The sequence below is a fragment of the Tiliqua scincoides genome, chromosome 1, assembly GCF_035046505.1.
Source record: "Tiliqua scincoides isolate rTilSci1 chromosome 1, rTilSci1.hap2, whole genome shotgun sequence".
In the NCBI taxonomy this organism is placed as follows: Eukaryota; Metazoa; Chordata; class Lepidosauria; order Squamata; family Scincidae; genus Tiliqua; species Tiliqua scincoides.
Genome location: NC_089821.1, coordinates 124,739,900 through 124,765,897, shown reverse-complemented (window position 1 = coordinate 124,765,897; position 25,998 = coordinate 124,739,900). Strand labels below are relative to the sequence as shown.

Below are 25,998 nucleotides of genomic sequence, written 5' to 3'. Positions count from 1 at the left end.
TCAGGATGGGCGGTCATCAGGGGTAGACAAGGTTGGACTGGTTCAGGGTACATCAGGCCAACTCCTGAAGACCACAACAAGCCAGCAAACATGGCCAGCACAAGTCACTCAGTTGGGCAATTCACGCTGTTGCTGCTTTCTTCCTCCTTCCCCATCTGCAACTGAGCTTCAGAGATTTCACAGTGGTACAAGGGTTTCTGAGGACATCCAAGGAGAGACTACCACTGCCCCTGAGTGCTCCTTCCTCAGCTGAAGCCTGAGCATGGTACACTGGAAAAGCATGCAGTGAGACTGATCTCCTTTACCTTTCCAGTCATCTGGAAGATCAAGGAGAGAGATCTCCAAGTGCTCCTTTCTCAACACCACCACAACCACACCTTTTTAAATCATTCCAGCTGTTTGAAAAGGTAAAAAGACAGCATCTGAGTTGCTCCTTTCTTAGCCCTGTCACAGAGGGACCACCCAACCTACCCCCCTTGTCAGTTTTCTGGATGGAAAGTCAGCCTGGTGGTGCAGGAAAAAGAGGAACCTATCTCATAGCGGGAGGGGGAAGTGTGCACATTGTGCAAGCATATGCGTATGCCAGAGTACCTTGGTGTGCCTAGCACTCCATACCTTTGCCTGAGACCCCACCAGAACCTGGAAGTGATGTTGATTTACCCAAGGCAAACAAAAGCACCTAACAAAAAGTTGAAGCTTGTCCCCAAAAGCAGTCTCTGTAGCAGACAACTGCAGTGTAGCCAGCTGTAGCCAGCCAACCAGGCATGGACTGGGGGAGGAGGTGGATTGAGAAACTTATAAACCAGTTAGCTTAGCATCTGTTGCAGGTAAATCAGTTGAAAGCATTACAAATGAGGGAATTATAGCATATAGTATAGAAGGATAAAACTTGCTGAGAAAGAATCAGCATAGCTTCCCCAAAGGAAGTCTGGCCTCATCGGCCTTTTGAAATCCTTTCAGAGTATAAAGTGGCAATTGGATAAGGGTGAGCTGGTAAACCTGATACACTTGGATTTCCAAAAAGCATTTGACAAAGACTGTTCCCAAAGGTTCTTCTGTAAACTTAACTGTCATGGGATGAGAGAACAGGTCTTCTTACAAACTGCTAACTGATTAAACAGGACGAAGTGGAGAGCAGGAGTAAAACAGCCCATTCTTACAATGAAAGTATGTCCGAAGCAGAGTTTCCAAAGCATCTGTATTGGAACTGGTGCTATAGCTGGTTCATAAGGTGTGCAAGGAGTTAGAGGTGTACAATGAAGTGGTTACGTTTGCAGTGAACAGCAGATTATCCTGGATGGTAAAATGTACATTGATGGGGACTGAAGTGGAGGTTAAAAACCAGGAAAGAGATCTCAGCTGGTGGATAGCACAATGAAAATGCCAACTGAGTGTGTAGGAAAAGTGAAAAAGTGATCATTACAAAAAGGACTGAAAATAAAACAGAGTATTGTAATGCCTTTTTAGAAATCTCGAACTAATCTATAGATGTATAGGATGTGTCCACTTGTGAATATTGTAATTCAACCTGCTTCTTTTAGTGGTTTTAGTTGGCAAGCAGACTCTGGACCTCAGAAAGCCACCTGCATGCAATCGGAGAACACCTCTGGCCCTCCATCACAGGTTCAGAACCCATGGTTAAATCCATTAAATCTGTGGGTTCCAAACCCATGGATAAAATGGCAGACCTGTAAATGGAATGGCAGGCAGAAATGCCTGCACTATTTAAACTGTTGTTTTTTGCTCTTTTTGTTTGTTTGCTGAACGCATATATTTGAATTCACACAAATGTGTTAAAGATGTCGGATGACTGCGTATGTTCTGATTACCCAACTCAAAAAGAATATTATAAAACTGGAAAGGGTGGAGAAACAGGAAAGCAAAATGATCAGGTGGACTGCATGGGAAAAGTTCAAGGTATGAACCGGGACTAATGTCTGAGAATCTTAGCTACATGAGCAGAAGTTACAATAGCTGGGCAACTGTTTGATTGTTAATTTTCAGCAAAAATCCATTCTGCTACTGGAAAGCTATTCAACCACCTTCAACCATGCAAGAACTATAAAAAGACCTCAACCATGCAAAGCCAGAAAGACTACAACCTTGGCTTACCCTTGTTGATAATCAAGAAGGGCATCTTCTTTTCCTCTCTGCATCTGTTTAAGTTCACCTTTGAGAAGCTTTGTGTTAAAAACTATGGAACGGAAAATCTTTATCAAGATATGCTGAATGATTCCTTTAAGAAAAAGAATATGTGAAGCTATCACTTTGAAAGCCAAGAAATGTGACCTTTAGATTGGACGTACTGTATAGTTCTTAGATCATTTAGTTTTTACAATTGTATTTTCTCCTTCCTGTCTGGAGCTGAGGGTGGTATACACAGGTTTTTCCAAAACCCTTCATCTCAATCAAATGCTCTTCCTACTAACATGTTTCTTTTTTCTCATTAATGTTTTGCTTTATTCCCGTTCTTCTGTGTTTGTCTTATATTCTTTGCTTAATGATTCAATGCTTCTATAATTGTACTGTTGATAAGTAATAAATATTATGCAGACTGATTTTTTAAAAGTTCTCTTCAGGGACCTTCCACTGTCCCGGCTCCCACATGCGTATTTATGGTCTGCTCTGAGTATGTGGGCCTTACGTTGACATCTATAAAAAGTACTCTTCACTTTGGACTTATGCTTTATACAAATGTGTCACTTAAGCCATTTTAAAAATTTATTCCCTTTGCCTATTTATTCAGCTGTTCAGTTTGAAGAAACTGACTTTTAAACCATTTCATTTCTATCAAATGGTGCTTTTTAGGGAAGAGCCAAGAGCCTTCAGAAAACTGACAAAATCCATCCGCCTCTGTTCTTTTCTGATCTTTATCCCCATCTCCAAAGTATTCTCCTGGGAAACTGATTTTTAAAGGTTTCAGAGGGTTTCTTAATTTTAAAGAAATGTCCTCATTGATACCAAGGGGTTTTTAAAACTTCTTTTCTGCTGAAATTTCTTTAGTTACTCCCTTGGAGATTATAGATCTGGTTGGACAGCTGCACTCCATGACTTGATGCCCTGACCTTCTGACCTGCTTGACTTCCTTAAAAAGAATGCCTTTCAGTGTAAAAGACCTAATTTGGCTTTCAGAAAAAGCAACTTGTTAATTATAGGCTTTGTTCTATTTCACTTTAAAGGAAGCACAAATTATTCCTCTTCATTATTAGAGTCAACCCTTTTCCTTTCTTTGGTTTGTATTTAGATCTTTGATTTTCCTTAAAGGTGCAAGTTTTGTGAACTCAGATACGATCACTTCTGGTAAGATATATAAAAAGAATCCAAACATCTCAATTTCTGCCCTGCTCTAAGTTTGGTTTTGTGCACTTTATTCTAAGGCAATTTCATTTCACGGAGATCCAAATCGTTGTGACATTAGTCGGATCTATCAGCTGCTTAGCTCTCACATCACATAAGGGCAGATTTGGAGGCCCCAAAACTGATAACTGACTGGAGACTAGAATCTAGAAGTGATACACAAGCTGTCCTAACTAGCTTTAAAAATAGATATAGATAACTAAGAGCTTAATCCCATGCAGGTCCAAGTAAATCCCACGATAGTCAATGGGGGCTTACTCCAGGTAAGTATGGATAGGACTGTAGCCTAAGTGTTTTTTTCTTCACAGTTCACTCCTTTTCGCTGGTTGAAAGTAAGAACATATGAACAGTCCTGCTGGATCTCATCTAATCCAGTATCCTGTTACCTTATCTCTTCTCTGCCATTGCTTCCCTGCAACTGGCATGTAGAGACTTACTAATAGGCACTAATAGATTTGTCCTCCATGTATTTGTCTAATTCCCTTAGGCATCTAAGCTAGTGACCACTTCACATCTTGTGACTGATAAACACTAGATTAATTATTATGAAGAAGTACCTCCCTTTGTATGACCTGAATCTTCCACCAAGCAGTTTCACTGGATTACCCATGGTTCTAGTGCTTGTGAGTGTGAGACATACTTTCTCCCTCTCTATTTCAAGCATAATTTTATAAGACTCAATCATATCCCCCCTCCTTCAACTGCTTTTTTTTCTAAGCAAAAAAGCCTCAAATGTTGTAATCTTTTGTGTGTGTGGTTGTGCTCCAACTCTGATCATTTTGATTGCCCCTTTTGCATTTTTTCCAGCTCAACACTGTCTTTCTTGATGTCCGGTGACCAGAATATTCCAAATGCACCATCCATTTGTATAGGGTTATTAGTATTACAATAATACTAGCAGTCTTATTATCAATTCCTTTCCCTAATGTACCCAGCATGGATTTTGCCTTCTTCATAGCTGGTACGCTCCGAGTCAACAAAAATAATAAAAAATTTGAATTTCCCTTCCTTCAGCTGACCCCATTCATTATATTAAATTCCTATTCATTTGTTTTAGCAAAATTTACACAGTGACCAAGCACTATAACAGGTATTTCTTAAATTTACTGCAGTCAACACCATTTGTACCTGCTGTTCTGTTTTCTCTGATGGGCCGTTATCTTTCTATTCTTTCCACAACAATGGTGGGTTGCTAAGTTTTGTAATTACAATGGGCCTTATCAAAGGCATTTTCTTTTAAAACAGACTTTTCTTTAAAAGGGACTCTGACATGTTACATATCTCAGTTAAAGGTGTTATTCACACTTACACACAGTTGATCTATCACAGCCCTGACTTAACGAGATACTAAAGATGAGGTGGTAAAATTCAGGGGACAAGAAGTTTCTTTATGAGTCATTCAGCAAGAAAGTACTTAATTGATATGAAATATTCTGCATAATGATCTAAATTTAAAAACAAAAAACAAAACTGCACTCCTAATGATCTAAATAGAAAAAACTACACTCATTACTCAAAGTCAGTGAGATGGATGTGTTTTTGGTGACTCTATGCACACAGATCTGGATTGCCAAAACAAAATCTAGGGAAACATTACTTCATTTGGGAATGTTTCAAGATAGCAAGTAGATGAACTTCCAAGCTGACATGGGATAAATCTTGACGCAGAAGCACTCCATCAATGTTTTTTCTGATATTGTTTGCTTGAATTTTTGTTCACAATTACACCATAGTTGTGTAATAGCATCTACATAGCATGATTCTTGTGCATTTACAAACAATGAAAAGATACTCCCCTGCACAAAGAGAGACCTGAGGCAAAAAACAGTTAAGCAAGCAAAAGTGATCAACTGTATCAAAGGAAGCAGGGAGGTCCAGGAGGAGGAAAGACCAAGTAGACTTTTCAGGCAACACTACCTAATATTGCAGGGACAGTTCAAACAATCCTGCCCCATCAGCACTTCAATCATAAAAACAGGAGTAGGTAAACATGTCTCCCTTCACTTGTGTGCTATCACACTGGTGATAGATAGATAAGACCTTTATTGGCATATATAACAAACACAACAAAGAGAACAACAGTAGTGAGTACAAGCCTATGATATATAATACATAATTGAATAAGTCAGGTATATTTGTTCCATATAAAACATAGCGGCCTAACATATAAAATATACTGGATAGCCTCTCTTGGGCTATTGTTTATTTTGAAATTCAATATCCAACAGTCTGACTGTGATGCTCTGATAGGCCTCAGCATATGAACACATGTTCAGACGGTCTAGTGAGATCCCTACTGTCTCAATTTTCTTCCTTATATAGGTTGACCATGAAGAAAGGTCGAGCTCGCCGAGCATTAAATATAGCAGATTGCCATGCTGGTGTACAATTGTGGGGAGAGGGCATCTGAACTGCACCTCACTGCAAAATTTAAATACTGGTTTAAAGTAGTATTCAGTTTGTATAGTGAGAGGGAACAGGGCATTAAAAAACCACCACCATCCGCAATACTGTGGTAGAAGGATGGCATACTGAATGGGGAGGGATATGCACACTACACACTCCTTCCCATGTGATTTGACAGTTTCGATGGTGGTATTGTCCAAACCAACCCAGTGATTGCAGTGAGGACAGTTTCATTGGATTGCTGATGGCAGAAACTGCATTGGAAGGGATCAGAAGCAGAGCTGGAAAACAGAAAGTTGAGAAAGAAGAACAGCATGGATTGAAACTGAAAGGTTGAAAGAGAAACTGGGCACTAGCTGCAGAGAGATGACCGATCACGGAATGGTTTTATGACAATAGGGGAGTCATGTTTTAATGCAACAGGAAAGGACCCAGAAGGGAAGAAGAGGCTGATAATGTCATGGAAAGGAAAAACAATGCAAGGCGAGTTGAGGGGGAAAGGATAAAGGGGGCATGTGGTCGAGTTAGATAACAGGGCAGTCAACTCCTCAACTGAGACAGGTAGGAAGAGGAAAGGAATATGTAGGAGGTAAGAAGAGAAGAGGAAAGAGTGGGAGTCAGAGGTACAGAGAGATCTGGTTTCAATTAAAACATAAATAAATGTCATCATCCCTGGTCCAATCATCATTTCACAACACTATCAGGAGAACTGCATTAGGACAGATGTTACAGATACGAAACACTGTAGACCAATACTAATAAAGGTAATAATGTAACCACAATTAAAGAAAAAGTTCCTAGAGGCACTTCTGTAACAACACTCTCATGGACACAGAAAGTTGTGGCTGGACTGCATCTCTACCTTAAAGCATTCATAAACTTCTTGGCGTGAGTCCCTCAGACTCTTACAACTCCAAATGGGAATGGTCAGAATATTATTCAATGACAGCTCAGTCTCATGAACCATGTAGGTGTTCACCATGACGAAGAGTAAGGGAAAGGACAAATACATTGCTAGCCATCCTTTGAGCTGGTTTCATCTGTAAGCACGGATATTGGTGAAAAGAGCTCACTGGGATCTGAGGTATCACTCCAACAGGTATTGGAGTTCAATAAGTAGAGGAACTCCGAATTGAATTGTCAGCAAGACGATCAATGGAAGGATGAGAGAGCTTAAATCTCACAATGTTCATGAGCACCATAGTTTTCAAGAGAGAGGTTATCCAGTACTGATTGTAAAAAAACCCCCAAAATCTGAGCAATAATGAAATTTTTGTGCTGCTATGTTCCAAGTCTGAGAAAAGGATAATAAAATAGCATCATTGCGTTCTGCTAAGGAAGATATAAAAACAGTTAGCAGTCACTTAGGGGATGTGAATGGAGTACATAGTGTAATGGCTAGGATGCCAAACCTACATCTGCATGTAACCTTGCAAGGAAAAGTAATTGCAAACTCTGCATCTTGTTTCAACCTCAAGGGGAATATTCAAAATGGGAAGGTGACTCCAGAAGACAAATGCCTTCTACTGAGCAGATTAATTTTGCACAATAGCTTGGGTAGACTAGTTGGGCGGTATGTGTTCGTGTGTGCTGAGAAAGAGAAAGCACACACCAATCTAACAAATCTCAGGGTGATTATGGACATGAATTAATGCATTCTTTCAAGGTTTGGCAAGGATTTCGAGTTTATGCAAATACAGCAGTTGGATTATAGTGTTGACTCCCTTCTTTGTCCCAAGTTATTACTAATTTCCCTCTCCTAAATTACTGTAACAAATTATGCAGCAGGAAAGCCTCTCTGCTCCCTTGTGACATTCACTAAACTTCTCTTATTTAGTGGCCTCAGAAAACAGAACAGCATGGCATACCCTGAATGTCAATGCTAGGAGCTGTTGCCTCTCAAATAATGGAGCTAATATTATTTTAGATCAGTGGTTCACACTCTTTTCAGCCCAGGACCCACTTCAGAGAATGACAATCTGTCTGGGACCCACTGGACGTGATGTCATCAACCTGGAAGTGATGTCATGGACAGAAGTGACATAATCAAACAGGAAGTGACATCACTGTGATGCTAGAACCAGAAGTGAGGTCATCAAGCAGGAACTGACATCACTGTTCTCACCTAGGAACTCAAACTGTAAATGACAAGAGAAAATATTCCAGCTCAGAAGCTTCTTACAATTCTCCTCCTCTGCTACCATTGCTATCAAGCAAAAAGAATAAAAATAAAACATCTGGAACAAAATATTTGTTTTGCTCAGTACATATGCTCAGTACTTACTTTCAGGCCATTTCACTTACAACCCTGAAGATCACCAAAATCATGGAAAAGGTCATCCAACCCCCATTTCACATACAACCTTGGAGAAGATCATTAAAATGCTCTCAGCCTGACTTTCAGTCAGTTTTACATACAACCCCAAAGATCACCAAAATCATGGAACTGGAAGCTACATAAAAGGTCATTTAGTCCAACCCCCTGTCTGCAGCTTCTCAGACATATTCTCAGTGCAGCAGAAATGGCCAAGGCACTTGAAGAGATGCATCATATCTGTTTGACTACTTCTAATGGTGTGCATCAGAGAAATGTCAGGGAGTGGTGGAGCATCCCCCTCACTACTAAAGGAGGAAGATAGGCATGCCCCACTGTTCTCCTCCCACCTGCTAAAAGAAGCCAAACAGTGGGGTAGCTTCATTGGAAGGGAGAGCTCACTTGTTGTGGCTGTGAGAGGTGGCAAGGTGGCAATGGTGACAGTGCTCTCCTTCACCTTTGCCAAGGTGAGGTGGCCTCCATGACTGCCTGGCTGGCAAGTTACAAGCACACAGGGGAGGGGACGCCACCCATTCCAATCCCAGGCTTACCTCAGCAGCTCCACGCTGAAAAGAGGGCTGAAAAGAGGGAGGAGGGGGCAGGGAAGCAAACCTGCCATGTGGGGGGCAGTGCTGCAGCGGGGTCGACTTGGCAGGGGAGGGAGGGACAGGGGTGGGGGCTGCGAGGACGATCACCACCAGCAGCAGCAGCAGGCGAGAGGCACCCTGGCACCTGGTAATGGAGCAGGGGAGCATCAGGGAAAGGTGCAGATGCTGCTGCCACCGCCGCCTTTCACAGGGTCCAATAGGTGCGTGGAAGAAGACGGCGGTGCCAGCATCCGGACCTTTCCCTGACACAGGTAGGTGAGAAGGAGGCTAGAGGGGCACCCTGGAGTGGACCCTGTAGAAGGCGGTGGTGGCGGCATCCACACCTTTCCCTGACCTCTGCCAAGCCAACCCTGCTGCAGGCTCCCTCTCACCTGCCTGCCCAATCAGGTCTACTCAGAAGTAAGTTCCATTATAGTCAATGGGGCTTTCTGCCAGGAAAGTGTGGATGGGATTGGGAAGAGTACTGGGAGAAGGCCGGATGCCGCTGCCGCCGCCGCTGCAGGTGCGCTCTCCTAGGAATGGGGCCGGGCAACAGCACTCGCACAGGAAAAGCGGCACGCTGCTGCTCTGCGCCTGTGCGAGTTGCTTTTTCTCTTATTCTGCGCCTAGAGAAAGCCTAAAATGGTGGCACCCAGGCTTTAACATAAGAACATAAGAACAGCCCCACTGGATCAGGCCATAGGCCCATCTAGTCCAGCTTCCTGTATCTCACAGCGGCCCACCAAATGCCCCAGGGAGCACACCAGATAACAAGAGACCTCATCCTGGTGCCCTCCCTTGCATCTGGCATTCTGACATAACCCATTTCTAAAATCAGGAGGTTGTGCATACACATCATGGCTTGTACCCCGTAATGGATTTTTCCTCCAGAAACTTGTCCACTCCCCTTTTAAAGGCGTCTAGGGTAGACGCCAGCACCACATCCTGTGGCAAGGAGTTCCACAGACCGACCACACGCTGAGTAAAGAAATATTTTCTTTTGTCTGTCCTAACCCGCCCAACACTCAATTTTAGTGGATGTCCCCTGGTTCTGGTATTAAGTGAGAGTGTAAAGAGCATCTCCCTATCCACTCTGCCCATCCCCTGCATAATTTTGTATGTCTCAATCATGTCCCCCCTCAAGCGTCTCTTTTCTAGGCTGAAGAGGCCCAAACACCATAGCCTTTCCTCATAAGGAAGGTGCCCCAGCCCCGTAATCATCTTAGTCGCTCTCTTTTGCACCTTTTCCATTTCCACTATGTCTTTTTTGAGATGCGGTGACCAGAACTGGACACAGTACTCCAGGTGTGGCCTTACCATCGATTTGTACAACGGCATTATAATACTAGCCGTTTTGTTCTCAATACCCTTCCTAATGATCCCAAGCATAGAATTGGCCTTCTTCACTGCCGCCGACATTGGGTCGATACTTTCATCGACCTGTCCACCACCACCCCAAGATCTCTCTCCTGATCTGTCAGGAGATCAAAAGAGGGCTTTGCCCTCTTTCAAAATGGCACCACCTGGGTCTTTTGCCCTTTTCCAAGATGGTGGCTGCCAGCTTCTGGGGACCCACCTGAAATCCTTTTGCAACCCACTTGGTGGGTCGCAATCCACAGTTTGAGAACCTCCGGTTTAGATGTTCTCCTTTAAAGCCCACCTTAAACTTTAATGAGTTCATAAGAGGAGAGTGTGTCCTCCTGCCTAGTTCACCCCACTTTTCTCCCCTGATCCAGAAATAATACCTACAATGAGAACTCACTCTTTAGTCTTCCCAGGTTTACCCTGGTGTCCTTTATGCCAGAAAATGTTGTTCTTGAGTCAACACAAGGACTGAGAAGAATCGAATTATTGATTTTTTTAGAATCAGCATTTCTTCCTAGAAAGGTGGCCGAGGCTTGGGAGATGCATCATATTAATACAGATCATTAAAGGTCCTAGTGACTGACCTCTACTTCTGGTTAAGAGTCTATTTCTGGGCCTGAAAGGAGAAAAAGAGCAACTTTGCACATCCAAAGACATCAACGCTGCTCTGACTTGGGTTGCTTCAGGCAAAATTGTACCTCATGTTAAAAGGAGCCTGTAAATGAAACCAAAGGGCAAAGGAAAAACAAAAAGGAAGGAGCCTTTGAGGAAACAGGCTCCTTTCACCCACAGAGCACTTTCCTGGTTTCATCAGAACGCATCTTGAATTATGAACACATCTTGAATCAGACGTTCCTAATGAAACCAGAAAATAGAGGTAGTGTTATTTCTGGAGAAAAAGACATCCAAATGTGTATTTTTACAGGATGTTGCATTATAGTCAAACCCTTAGTGCCAAAATAGCGCTGCAGGCAGGGCTGGTGAATTTCAAGATACAGTATTTTCTTTCTAACTATGAAGCTTCACCGCTGGCTCAATGCTATTCAGCAGTGGTTTGCCTGAGAGCCCTAGAGCAATGGTTGAGTGCAAAAACCCCTATCCTTCCTGCAAATCCTCGGCTTTGCTTTTACTCTTTTCCTTCCCTTCTGGAGATTAAATAACACAATCCGGTATGAGAATGAGTATCTATCACTCCTCAGCCCTTGGGGAGATGTAAGATCTGACTTAGCAGAAACTTTCCCATCCAAGGCTGCCAAATGATGACGATAAATTTCTATCAATGTTAGTGGTGGTTTTGCTTTTTATTTTTTTAAAAGGCCATGTGATCGAGTCTTGGTTTTCCTGTATGGCTTTTCATAACAGAGAGTTCACAAAAGGCCATTAAGCATTAACTCTGCTGCTGATCTGAAAGTTATCATTATTCATCATCAACATCAACTTTTAGAAGAGAAACTCCAGTGCAAAAAATGCTGAATGACAATTTATCAGCAACTTTGATTCTGTTTATTTTGGACTCAGTTAAACAGCACACCCTATGGCATGGGGGCAAGGATACTACTCTGGCATTACAGGCTTTCATTCGTGCGTCTCCCCCATTCCCTGCCAATCATATTTCTTCAGTTTTCTGGGATAAGCAACATAATTCCAACTGACACCTAGCCTGCAACAAACCAGTTCCCAGCAAGGCCAGGAAATAAAAGTATAAATATAAAACCAATACTTTGTATTTTTAGGCAAAACTACTGTATCAAACAATGGGAAATGCTTCAGACAATGATTCCTCCCTTTCTGTCTCAGCATATTTTTGGAACGGAACAGATAAATACTTTGATAATAGTCACAGACCCCTCCTGTCAATTTGAGAGGGTTCCCAGTGTGCCTCTCTTCCATCTTTTTGAGCCTGTACTGCTCCCTCGCATGGCCTCATGGGTGTCAGACAGTAGGAGCTCCCATGCAACTTATTGTTGCTGCTCATGTGCAAATTTCCACCACAACCCTGATACTCCAAGTAAATAGATCCAATCAAACTCAGGATAACTGAGACGTAGAAAGTGCTGGAGAGAGTCAGAACAAAGGTCCATCTACGCTGCCGCTGACAAGTTTAAGCCATTTCTGCCTAGTGTTACATACACGCAACAGGGATCAAATGCGTATAGCTGTGAGCTGGGCAAAAATGGGTTAAGTATACAAGCAGGTCTTGAATCAAGGTCCTTCTGTGAATGGGGCCCTATCTACATGTTCTTCTGCAACAAGCTTCTCTTGGGTTATGAATTCCAGATCAGAAGATGTTGATGCAAATGAGAAGGAGGCTGCCATGTGCAGCACTTCCCAGCAAAGATCTGGATGAACATTCTTGCACTTGCTGGGGGGGACAGGATGGGACACTACCAACATCACACTGTCTGTGGGCTGTGCCTCAATCAGAAGGATCCCAACCACAAAGCGGGGATCTGGCACGGGGCTCTTCCCTGTTCACTCACCATTACTGAGGGAATCCTGGCAGTGGAGTAGTGATCAACCATACAAAGGTAAATTTGGCTTGTTGCTGGTCATTCTTCCAATTATTGCCTGTGACCATTAAATCAATCAATCACTTTCCACAAGGTGGATGCACATTAGCAGGGTGGGAGGGGAGTGAAAAGAGTTTTTTTCATTTTTCTTTTTTTCCAGCAATATGCTGCAGTTTGAATGCAGGAAAAATGCAATTTTAATACTCTGCCAGTTCATCATTCAGACTGTGCAATATCCCATCCTTACCCTTACAGAAACGAATCTTCAGTACGTGCAACTGCATGTCCTTCCCACAGCCTTCCCTGTCCCTTAAATCACCTCCCCGACATCCAAAGTTATGCTGCAAGATTCTTGGGGCAGGTATCTGACTTTTTGCTTGTGTTACTCTGTACAGTGTTGTGTACAGCAATGGTATTATAGAAACAAACAACAGCAACATAAAGTGTATAATCTGAGAAGCTGTATACAAAATAAGACCATTTTGTGCAAAATAAGACCATGTGTGCAAGACTGGGTATTTTATGCAGTGGGAGAGAGCTTCAGGCATCCTGATGTAAACACGAGGCTGGCATGTATGTGCCCCTTCATCTTCCAGCTGACAGGCACTGTGAAGCAAATAAACTCCCTCTGCCCTCACAAATGCAAAGGCTATGAAACATCTTGATTGCTTCCTAAACCCTTTCCAAATATCTATCCCAAATAGAGATAAAACTGAGAACTGGGAAAGAAGAATGTGAAATTAATGGCTTGATTTAGAAAGAATCCATCAGGAAAGAAGATCTTTGTGTTCAGTGGGGATAGTTCAATGCAAGGCTGCTGAATGTTCAGCAGAAGCCAAAGAAGTAAACATGATGTTGAGATGAAGAACTGAATGGATAAAAAAAATACTGAAAAGCCTCCAATGTCATATAAATCACTAGTGCTGTATATGCACAGTTGGGTACAATATTCAGTGCTGTTGATCTGTAACTGACCAAATGTAAAAGAAATAGAGGAGATTCAGGGATGAGATGGAAGGCAACAGTGGTTAAGGCCTAGAAAAGACTGGACTTGAATGGAATAGATCTGTTAAGTAGAGCGAGAGGAAATGAATCAGAGAGGATGCAATAACGGGATACAAAGGAAGGAAGGGAAAAATGGGGCAGGAGGAGTGTATTGGGCACTGCTTTTACAGCTGCTTCTCTATGGAAACCTTGAATGCAGTAAGTTGTTTCAATATGTAATCAGCCAATGGAACTTGCTGCTCAAATTGACAGCTGCAGATACAAATTTTGTAAGATTAAAATAGATCTTGAAAATATCCCATTACCTGGGGCGTAAGGTAAAGCTGCAAAGAGCCAAGCTGCACTTTTAAGAAAGATATTTTCTGATATTAAATTAGCACATTATGGTTCACATTGGTCACAGATGTGTATCAGAGGCTGCTTGAAATGTACAATTCCCTTTAAACAACAGAGATGTAAAGTTTCAGTCTATATTAAAGCATGTCAAAGCCTGGGAAAATTTTTCTTAGAGGAGAGATCCAATTATGTCTAGTGAGATATGCGTATATTCTTAATAGTTTTAAGCTCTGTCTAGGTGGCAACTATCCAAAGAAATATAACACAAAATAGAACATCCCACTGAAATACTTTCAAGATACATACTCAAATGCAATCACTCTTTACAAAAGTCACTCTTTCTATGGAAATTATTTTTAAAATTATATCATAACAGAGTGTCCACTTTGTCCACCAAGCTCGACCAGTGTGGGAGTCTAGGGGGCGTGGGGAGGGCAGGGAAGAGGCAGGAGGGAGGCGATTCAGGGAGGGGGGAGGGTGGGCAGTGGGTGTTCATAGGGGCAGGTGGGCAGGGAGCGGGAGACGGAGCCAGGATCTGGCACTTATGCCCATGGTGACCAGATGTCATAACTGCAAAAGAGGACAAGACACCTCAAATGTAAGACATCCAAGAAAAATGTAGGACATGACAAAATAAAAGCTAAAAACATTCATACATGGATTTCATGTGGTTCATGTAAACACAATATTATTTATTATCAAATTTAAAACTATATTATCTATAACTTATTACATAAAATTTATTAAATACAAGAAGGCTCTGCACTGCCTGCTTACAGGGAAAAGGAGGACATCTAAGTTCTTTTCCAGGACACAAGGCTAAAAAAGAGGATATGTTCTAGAAAAAGAGGACGTCTGGTCACTCTGCTTATGCCTAGCCCCATTCCCAGGCAGCCAGGGGCAGCTCCGAGTTGCTCAGATCTGCGTCACTGATTTTGGTGGTGCAGATCCGAGTAGCCCCATTGGGGCTGTTACGGTTCTCTCCAGCGTAAAGCGTAAACTTCCCCTTGCCTCGGGCAGAGCCTCAGACAGCTCAAAACGTGCCTGTTACAGTGCAAATTAGCCTGTGGAACTCCTTGCCACAGGATGTGGTGATGGCATTTAGCCTAGATACCTTTAAAAGGGGATTGAACAGATTTCTGGAGGAAAATCACAGGTTACAAGCCATGACGGGTATGTATAGCCTGAAATTAGCCGGTCGCTCATTATGAGGGCTGGGTAGGAAATGTTTTCTGTCACCCAAATTGGTCATGGATGGCAGTTTTTTCGCCTACCCCAGACTGGCGAGGGAGGGAAGGTATATTCAGTAGTTTTCATGCATTAAAAATTGGTCACTGTGTGTAATAAATTAGCACAAGTTCAACCCAACTTGTCTTCGCTGGAGGTTGTGAGCATAAAAAGAATGCTAGATGCAGGGAGGTGGCAACGAGATGCAAGTATTTTGTGGTCTTGTATGTGCTCCCTGAGACATCTGGTGGGTGGCTGTGAAATACAGGAAGTTGGACTAGATGGGCCCTGGACCTGATCCAGTAGGGCTCTTCTTGTGTTCTTATGTGCTGCCCGTGCAGTTGGGGCTCCCCTTGTGGCTTGTCCCAGTTTGTCTTCAACAAAAATATTCTTTTCAGTGGAACAGGAACTCGAACCCTTACCTTGGAGAGGCTTGTATGTTTATTCTATATGTGTGCCTTCTCCCAAAGGAATGATCTTTCCTTTCTTTGGGCTACTGCAATCTAAAAGTTTTGTCTTGAAAGTGTGTGTTTATGCAAGTGTGTGTTTATTTAAGGAGATCTGAGCTATGAGTGCTTGGCTATTCCTTTTTCCTTGTTGTCTCTGCCACACTAGTTGCTTGTGCCAGATGGGTTGTGGATGTGGTGCACTGATGTACTGGAGTCATCACCCCATTGTGGGTGCACTGATTGGCTCCTATGTAATGGTAGTACTGCTGGGTCACCCATATGTGCTGGAACTGTTGCCATAGGTGCTGGGGGAATGGCTGGCAAGGCTGCACTTCTCCAGGGTTTTTGAAGCTCCTCTTTGCTCCTGGGTGCAGGATTCTGGTTAAGTTACAGATTGTAGAGTATAATATTGCCTTGTGAAGTATAATATTGAATAAGGGGGTGAGACTCATGTTTCCTTCCATCAGTTCTAGAGCCATGACTTTGCTGCAACTGTTGCTCTGGGAACTCTTCACAGCGGCATTCTGTCATTGCTAGCTATGATTTTATCACAACAAACTCTGTCTCAGTTAGGCCCTGTTACGACCTGCTACAACTCTTGCAGAATAAGCTTCCTCAATGTCACGCTTTTGCCCAGCAGATCATGACTCTTGCTGACATGTTCATTGAGATACTTTACTTTTTTTTTTTTTTAACATTGGCTGTCTAAATTATTAACACAGCTAGAAAGATGGCACTAAATCACCAGCAGAAGGGCGGCATGACAGAATTGCAACATAATCTCTCATTTCTTTGCCAGATGTCTGTCTGATGCAGATTTTGCTAAACAGTGTAATAGCAGGAAAAAATCTCTGCCTGGAGAGAGACTGTGTGTCACTGTGCGGGTGCACACACGAGTAAGTATCGGTTTAAAATAAAAACATACCTGGGTAAAGAGGCATATTGTCGTTCTATTCCTTCAAACTGGAGATGGTGCAAAGTTCCATCTGGACCTTTTCCAGACACCTGTGGAGAACAGCATAATTAGAGATGAAGATCAATTATTCAACCCAGTTACTGACAATGTTTCTCAAAATGATAATCAGAGAACAAATGATGTTCAAGCATGCCAAAATCAACAAAAAAGAAATGCTCAAGGCTCAAGAGGAATCTACACTTAATCTTACTACTGTTAATAACTTTTTTTTTAAAAGAATGTTAAATCAAAAGAGAGTTTATGTTCTTTATTTTTTTATGCAGAACAGAAGGGATGCTGCACATTTGGACAGAACATGGGGCAATGGAAAAAGACATTCACCCCATTTAAAGACATATACCCCATTTAAAAATAAAAATCAAGAAGCCTACAGAATGACATGAAAGCAACCTCTGATCTCCATCCAGGTATCAGATGTGCAAAGACGTGGACCCAAAAGAGCTGTGTTCAAAACTGGAAGCAGCCCGTGGATTTGCTGTACTAGTCTCTCAGTTACAGTTCCTTAGTTTATAAAACAGGAATATTGCCTGGGCTGTTGTGCAGAGGAATAAGTTAGAGACCATAAAGCAGTGGTTCTCACACTTTTAGCACCAGGACCCACTTTTTAGAATGAGAATCTGTGAGGACCCACCGGAAGTGACATCATCAAGCCAGAAAATTTTTAACAATCCTAGGCTGCAATCCTACCCACACTTACCCAGGAGTAAGTCCCATTGACTATCATTGTTAAAAGAATATATATAGTAGCTTGTTAAAAGTACAGATCAGTAACATTTCCCCAAATACAGTCACATACTGTGGTAGCATCAACTCTATTAAAAATAAAATATTGAAATGAATGGGGACCCACCTGAAACTGGCTTGCAACCCACCTAGTGGGTCCTGATCCACAGTTTGAGAAACAATGGGTTAGAGACCATAAAGCACTGGTTCTCACACTTTTAGCACCAGGACCCACTTTTTAGAATGAGAATCTGTCAGGACCCACTGGAAGTGATATCATGACCAGAAGTGGCAACATTAAGCAGGAAAATTTTTAACAATCCTAGGCTGCAATCCTACTCAAGAACAAGTTCCACTTACTATCATACACACAATAGCCTATTAAAGAACATCTGTAACATTTCTCCGATTGCAGTCACATACCATGGTAGCACCAAGTCTCACATATTAAAAATAAAATATTGAAATGAATGAGAACACACTGAAACTGGCTCGCAACTCACAGTTTGAGAAACACTACTTTAGAGCAGGGGTGCCCAAACCTTGGCGCGGGGGCCATTTGTGGTACTCGGGGACTCTCAATCTGGCCCCAGGGGAGCCCCCAGTCTCCAATGAGCCTCTGGCCCTCCGGAGACTTTCTGGAGCCAGTGCTGGCCCAACACAATTGCACTCAGTGTGATGGTGACTGTTTGACCTGTCACATGAGCTGTGGGACGAGGGCTCCCTCCACCACTGCTTGCTGTTTCACGTCTGTGATGCAGCAGTGGCAGCAAAGGAAAGGCTGGTCTTGCTTTGTGCAAGGTCTTTTATATGCCTTGAGCTATTGCAAGACCTTCATTCATTCATAAGTTCCATCTCTAATATATTCATTTATGTACATTTATGCAAATTTATTTAAATATGAAATGTCAATTAATTCTTCTTTTTTCTCGGCCCCTGACACAGTGTCAGAGAGATGATGTAGCCCTCCTGCCAAAAAGTCTGGACACCCCTGCTTTAGAGGAAGGGCTGCAGGATTGTAACTATGATGTCATGTAATTAGTTGCACAAAATATGGCTTTCAAACCAAGCCATAGTTTCTGATTCTATTTTACTGGATGACTAACTATGTTTTGCCCATTTGAGCATCATGTAAAACTTCAGTTAAGCTTCTTCAACTTGACATGATGTCTGAATTGAGCTGATGCCCAAAATGCTGTCTTCTTAAAATGAAGCTATTGTTCTTCCCGGCTAATGCAGGAGTTGCAGCACGCACTGTATTCCTTGTTTCTGCCATTAGTAAGTATTTGTATCCTGGTGCTGCTACAATCAGCAGTTTTATAACGCAATATAGTAAGAGGCCATCTAAAACCTTTTCTCTCTTCCCACTCCCCGCTTCACCCCAATGCAGATTAATGGAAGAAGGGAGAATTTAATGCCTTTTCAAAATGCTGTTAACAATTCATTTAAAATAAAAGCCAGGATGAACTGCGCCAACAAACTGATTTTTATACTGTGCTTGTTTCCCCCCCATACATAATGCACACACAATCTAAAATTAATATGTCTCGCATATTCTACAGGTTAGACAACACTTCTGCCAGTCATGTAATTTATGCGCAATATGTTGGTTTTGCTGAAGAGAGGCAGTGCAATGAGCTGCAGAAAGGATTATTTCCCTCATGTCGCATTTTCATGGTACAATCTCTCTTGAGCACATCCACTGGATTAAGGAAAACAGACAATAGATATATTATTAATTTAAAGGAGTGCTTCTCAAATTGTAAGTCAAATCCATATGAAGGGAGCGCAAGGCACTTAGAGGGAGGGGAGCCTGAAGTTCTAAGAAACCAGAATCACTGTCCCTTTAAGGAGCACAGGGCGACTGACAAAAATCTGGTTCTTTCTCCAGATTTAAATGTCTCTACATATTTCACCTATTCCTTATGAAGGCTACAGAATCTCACCCCCCAGGGGTTACTCCCTTACCTTATTTAACCAATTTTACTGTAATCCCAGTTCTTGGGTTTCCCAGTGCACAATTACAGCGAATTTCCCCTGGGGGCTGGGGATAAAAATAGGCCCTCAGTTTGGCTGTACTTGTTGTAAGAGGCGACTAAACAGCTACTGGGTAGATGGGACTCGTCAGCCTGGGAAGGCAGCTCATCTGAGAGAAGGAAAACTCTGATCCCAAACCTCCACTGCCTTGTGGCTACATCCAGTTATGGAAAAGGCTTCAGGAGTCAACCTCGAGGCAAAATCCGGAGCCGGAGTCCCTGAGGCAGTTCATGGCTAAACACAGTCATGTTCTGGCAACTCCTGCAACGCCGCTGGAACCAACCGTATTGGCCTCTGCCTTTCCATTGGACCATTTCAGCGACATGGAGAGGGGGGATTTGCTGCATGGGTAACAGCCTATCCTCCATACCTACTTTACCCAGGCTTTGCGCACTGGAGAGGACACTCTGTTCCAGAACCACCATTCAGAGCGTGACACCATGGTCTTCCGAGACTGAAGGATGCCAACTTGAATTACAGCAAAGATGAGGTTTCTTTACCCTGTCCCTACCTCTTTTTAACAGTGGAGCATAACAGAAATGTTCAAGTTGCAGGGGCTAAAAACCACAAAGGTTAGACTTTTCCTTTAAGGAGGATTACTTTTCACTAACTGCATAATTAGATCAACAGTCAAAACTGAGAAAAATACAGGCTCAAATTCAAGACATTTAAATGCTTCATTCCCCCACTAAACATTACATATATGCTGCCTTGAGGTCAGAAACAGAGCAAGTCCCTTTACCTCATGCTACAAATTCACAAACAGTCCAATGGCAAATGTGGTTCAATGTCAGTAAGTGTAAAGTGATGCACAACAGGGCAAAAAAAATCCTAACTTCACACATTCATTGATGAGATCTAAGCTGTCAGCAATGACCCAGGAAAGTGATCTTGGGTTGTGGTGAACAACTCAATGAGAACGTCTACCCAAAGTGTGGCAGCAGTGAAGAAAGCAAATTCCATGCTAGGGGCATTTTTAAAGGGATCAAAAATATAACTGCAGATATAATAGCGCCCCTGTATAAATCCATGGTGTAGTCACATTTGGAATACCATGTGCAGTTCTGGTTCCTACATCTCAACAAGGATATTGTAGTGCTGGAAAAGGTGCCAAAGAGGAAAATCAAAATGATCAGAGGACTGGAATGTTTTCCTTATAAGATATAGCATTTATGGCTTTTTTGGTTGGAAAAAAGGCAAGGATAGACATGATTGAGACATAAACTGTGCATGGTGTGAGGGGGGAAGAGATGGGGTCCCCCCCCCAACTTATTAGGACCAGGGCTAATCCAGTGAACTGCCTAGTGGGAAACAAAAGGAGACACTTTTTCGCACAATGCTTAATGAGTCTGTGGAATTCATCACTGTAAGATGTGGGGATGGCCACTATCTTGAATAGCTTTAGGGGGATTGGAGAAGGTTTGTCATGATAATCATGAGCTATCTTCAGGTTTAGCCACAGTACGCCTCTGAATATCAGTTGTTGGGAAGAAGTGATGGGAGAGAAGAGTGTCTTTCATTTTGTGCATGTGGATTACTCAGAGGCAGCTGGTGGGGCTCCTGTGGGAAACAGGATGCTAGACTAGATGGGCCGTTGGCCTAATACCTAAAGTCACCTCCTTTGGGTCATGGTTTGAGAAGTAGACTACCTCAGAAGGCCAGTACAAGGGAGCGGCAACAGGTTGCAGGTATCTTGTGGTCTTGTGTGCTTCCTGAGGCATCTAGTGGACCACTGTGAGATACAGAAAGCTGGACTAGATGGGCCTTTAGCCTGAATCTAGCAGGACACTTCTTATGTTTCTACCGTACTGATGAATCACACATGTATCCTACCACCCCTAAAAGTAGCCTCAGGAACTTACATGTGTTTTTCTGTTATATCTTCCCAATAACTCTGTAAGGTAGCTTAGACTGAGAGCTAGTGCCCGGCTCAAGGTGCCAAAGCCAGGTTGTGTATACTACACTAGCAGCCTTCAACCTTTTCAAACCCAGGACCCACCTTTCACTCTAACCTACTGCATGGGACCCAGCTTTCTTCGCATTATGTTCCTCTTTCTTCCTGCTTCTCTCCCAGCTGCTATGGTGTTTGCTCTCTTTCTGTTTTAATGTCAGTTTCCCCTTCTTTTTAAACAAATGTTTAACCATTCAAAAAGAAATAGTTAACCATTCTTGCATTTCTGTTCTTATGTTTCTTACTTAAGTAGTTCTATTTCCTCAAACAACAGGGAACTTGGCAGACAGACAAGTCTGTTCAGGAATGCTGAACTCTGTCTCAGTGCATGTGCCACTCTGAGGAAAAGCACAACAAATCCATGATGTAGGCTGAGAGAACACAGCATTTGTGGAATTACTATCTACTCACTTGATCAGGAATGGCCAACTATTAATGTGCAGTGGCAAGAGATTTATAGGGGAAATGATCTGCAGAGTTACTGAGTACTGTATTCCATTCATTTCTCAGTTTACCAAAGTCAATTACTGTACCAAAACATTAAAAATTACCAAGCAAGTGTATTGCTTACCAAAACAAGCCCTCAGAACTGCTGTGTAAGGAAAAAGCACTTGCATTGCACATGAGCCTTGTAAGAACAATAACCATCCAATTTCTGACTGTTCTTTCTGGTTTTATTTTTTTTTTAATCCCCCTGCCAGTTCTGTTTGTATATGTGCTCTGAGATACAGTTGCCATAGAAACCGATTGTGGATAGTTTCACAAAAGTTGGCTCTGCACAGCTGATAGATTCGTTGCTCAGTGTAAACTGGCCAATAAGCTCAAAGAGCAGACCAAGGTTCTGTGCCTTTCATCAGAAACTCAACTAAGCCCTTCTTCCTTTGCCATCTGTCTAGACATAAGTCAAGATGTTACCTCAGCGAATCAAAAGTAAGTGAAAGAAAATGTGACTTGCTAAAAACACGCAGGGGAAAAAAATTTATGGAACTGGAAGCATCTGTCTAGTTAGGCTATCATTAAAATGCTGAGATTAATGGAAAGTAAAGCTCATCCGTTTATGGCCCTTTGCAACAAATGGCTTTGCAACGGGGCAGTTTTACCCAAACACGTGAGGGGAGTTCAAGCACAGAAATGATGGGACACAGAATGGGCTTAGAACCCAATTCCGTTCCTACTTTTTCTATTTATTTTAAAATATTTATATCCTGCCCTTCCCCTAAGATTCAAGTCAGCTTACCACATAAACAGTGAAAAACACGGAAACTAATACATTAAAAATAGATGGACACCAGGCTCAATCCCTAACCCCCCCCCCCCAAGCAAGAACCAACCAGGATAAAAAGCAAGCATTTAGATACCAACATACCAACATCCACAAAGTCCTTTAAAAGAAATAACTCTTTCCCAGCCATCAAAAGACTGACAAGACGGGGCCTGTCCACCTCACCGCATTGAGCAGAAGCTACTACAGGGAGTACTTTCTTTTAGGTTACTGCCCAAGTGCATCTCAAAAGGAGATGGAACTCGGAATGCAGCGCCCCTGCTGCTTCTTCTTCCTGGTTCAGCCTGGCACCGCCACCTTGGATAGCTCAAAATAAAACAAACTCAAAATATTAAATGTTATACATCCAAAACCATTGGATGCAGGAAAGAAAACTAGTATGGAAGTGAACACTACATTGTTTGTGGTGTCAATTAAGTACGGGTGGGACCTTGGTATCCACTGATTTGACTAACCGCTGATACCAAGGTCTACCTTTAAATGCCTTGTAAAAAAAGCGGGGGGGGGGGGGAAGCACCAAAATCCAATTTCCTACCATCGCACTGTTAAATTATAATTTCATTCAATTATTCACCCCATCGACACTGAGTTATAGTGTCGCTCAATGCATTCTGGGGCGACAACAGAGAAGCAAGAATCCTGGAAGTGGATCTTTAAAGCTATTTTTCCACTGATTTGGTATCAAGTGATTTTTTTATCCACTGGAGATTCTGGAACAGAATCTGGAAAGGCATGACCTGTATACCACACTTGTAATGGCCTTTAAAACTTGCCTGTTTTGTTACTTGGTTTCGACCACTAGTAAATTCCTCCTTTGTGGCAACTTTGATATCTGTTCTCCAGTGGAAAGTCTCTTTGCAGGCTGTAATATGCTCCTGAAGAAAGTTTTTAATTAAACTTAAACAGGAATTTACATAAAATGTTATGAGCTTTATTTTTGTTTTTGTTTTCCACTACTCTGTATCATTAGAGAATGACTATATTTATTTGCCTTTGAATATGAAATATGAATTTTTAGGAATCCAAAATTACTATTTCCATCTGATTGAATGCTATTTTTTAAATGATTACAATAATTTTTATATAAATAAAAAAATGCTAGTTAAGAGCAAATTTCACCTCAAAAATAGATAGAAAGAAAAGTGGACAAATGATTCATATTCCTACAGAATGCAACAGAAAGAAATATTTAGCAAGTCTTAAAAGATTAACCTGACACACTTAAAAGGATCTGAGTGAAATAGTTCTCTCAGGGAAAAGACCTGAGCACCACCAAGGACAGCTCAGCAAAAATTCCAGTATATGCTCTGCCAACCAAATAATAATGTAATTAACAAAGTAGTTATGCTGAAGTGTTCAAATTTGGGTACAATCATATTGGTTTTAACTCAAGTACTGCAGCTTAACTGATTTGTGGATCAGACTTGAAAACACCAGGAGATCAATGGCAATGCAGTAGAAATGGGAAGGGTATGGAGAAAAGAAATAAAATTTCTGCCACTGCTGACACATAAGTATTAGTTCTGCTTCAAGCATCTTACAGGAAACAAATATGGTCAAATTTATTAGAGCAATGGTCCTCCAAACCATGAAGTGAGGGTCCCTAGAGAGATCTGGATAGCTGGCAAGGGAACAACTGGTTGCTTCCTTGCAATGTGCTGACGGTGCGTTTTTATTGGGTTCCTGTATGATTTGTTTATTCAATCTGGTACATTCAGTAAAAGCTCCTTGGCTGGTTCAGCACAAAGCCAAAGGAGTGCTGTACTCACCCTGCAGGTGCAGAAAGCAAGGAGGCTCTTCCTTGCATTGGGAGGTGATGAATAAATCCTTTGAACGACCAACAGCTGCCTGTCCATTTCTGGGGCTGGAGGACAAGCACCATGCCTGACCAGCCAGCAACAGGATCAGCCCATGATTCAGGAAACAGGAGATTTTTTTTTTTTTTTGCCATCGAATCCCCTTTTCCCTATTGCTCCCATAGTGAGGCGGGGAGACCAACCAGAAGTCAGAAGGACAAGAGAACATCCAATTGCTTATACTCATTGCTTGTTGATTTTGTTGTTTAACTGTATTTTATTTCTAATTATATGGGCCTATAAAATTGAGGATCAGAAAAACTTTTTTTCTTTCAAAAATTTATGGAGCTTTTATATGAATTTGGATACTGATTCAAAAAATGGCATCGGTTTCGCGCTATCACGTTTAATTTCAGAAATACAGCACAGCCTGTCACAGGAAGTTGCTTGAATCATTCATTAACAAGGATACACTGCATCTGCAAAACTAGATGTGATAGGGCAAAACTGATGCCATTTTTTGAATCAGCACCCCAAATATACTCAGGAATAGAGCTAACTTTTAGGATAGTAAAATTTGTTTTAGCCTGTGTTATTAGCTGCCTTGGGCACTCACCAAGTGGACAGGCAGGATAAAACTAAATTTCCTAAACAAAGAAATTTTTTTTAAAAGCAACGAGCATACTTACTTGGGAGCAAGTTCCACTGGATTCTATGGAACTGGTTCCCAAGTACACATGCACAGGACTGGACTGTATGGAGACTTGGTTTTGATCCCTGTTTAGGGAGATGCAGGACACTGTTTGAGAAGATGTGGATAGATGGTATTTCTGGAAAACAGGACTATCTGTTGAGGAACATGAAAAAGATGTGGAGTGGAATACACAGATTAAATTTATTCCCTATGTAATGCAAGACAGGTACTGACAAAAATGGAGAAATTATAAAATGAAATCATCCTTACATGACACCAACTCTAGAGATTCCCAACACAAAGAGCTAAATAGAATTTATGTAAAGTTACATGGGGATAACATCACAAAACACAGGAGTTTAACCAGATATAAGGCTTTATTTCACATGGTCGAAACCAATTTCTAACGGTAAGGTAGTCAGAATCCCCAAGCATTGTAGCATTGTGCTACAATCCACACCAATATTTCTTTCCCTAATTTCTCCAAAGCACAGAGTGACCATAGATGAGAGCGAATACCACAGGCAAAACAATCAGGATCAGGGGCCTGATTTAGTTTAACAACTGGCAGCCTTTCATGCCAGGCTGGCTTGTTTTCTGCATGATTAATACCACCATTGCACTTTGAGTATCAATTCAGTCCACCAGCCATTTTCATCTGTAGTTTTATTATTATGGCATTAAAATTATTCTGCAATAAAAATTCCTGCTTCCAGAAGAGAAGCAGCACTGCCCCAATGCCATTTAATAATAATAAAATGGCAATGGACTAGAGGCAGATATTGAATGAGTAAGATGGGGAAAAGAAGTGAATGGACCATCAGTCATGCCTTGGCTTTGACTCTTAAGACCCTACGATTCTTTTGAAACACGAGAGAGGGGGAAGATAAGGGGGTGTGGGTATAGCGGAGCTCAGGATTCTCGTCATTCTCCAACAGCTGGCGGAATCAGAAAACGGATCTCTATTGCACATTATATAACTC

The 25,998-nt window shown here is 42.0% G+C and overlaps 1 protein-coding gene across 2 annotated transcripts in view; it reads right to left on the bottom strand.

Annotated features, from left to right (window-relative positions):
• Positions 1–25,998, bottom strand: part of PARD3B (par-3 family cell polarity regulator beta) — a 540,299-nt gene that overhangs the window by 33,178 nt on the left and 481,123 nt on the right. For both annotated transcript variants that reach the window (XM_066623090.1, XM_066623172.1), the window contains one exon: positions 16,482–16,561. In XM_066623090.1, coding sequence (XP_066479187.1) covers positions 16,482–16,561 — 80 coding nt within the window. The remainder of the gene's footprint in view (positions 1–16,481; positions 16,562–25,998) is intronic.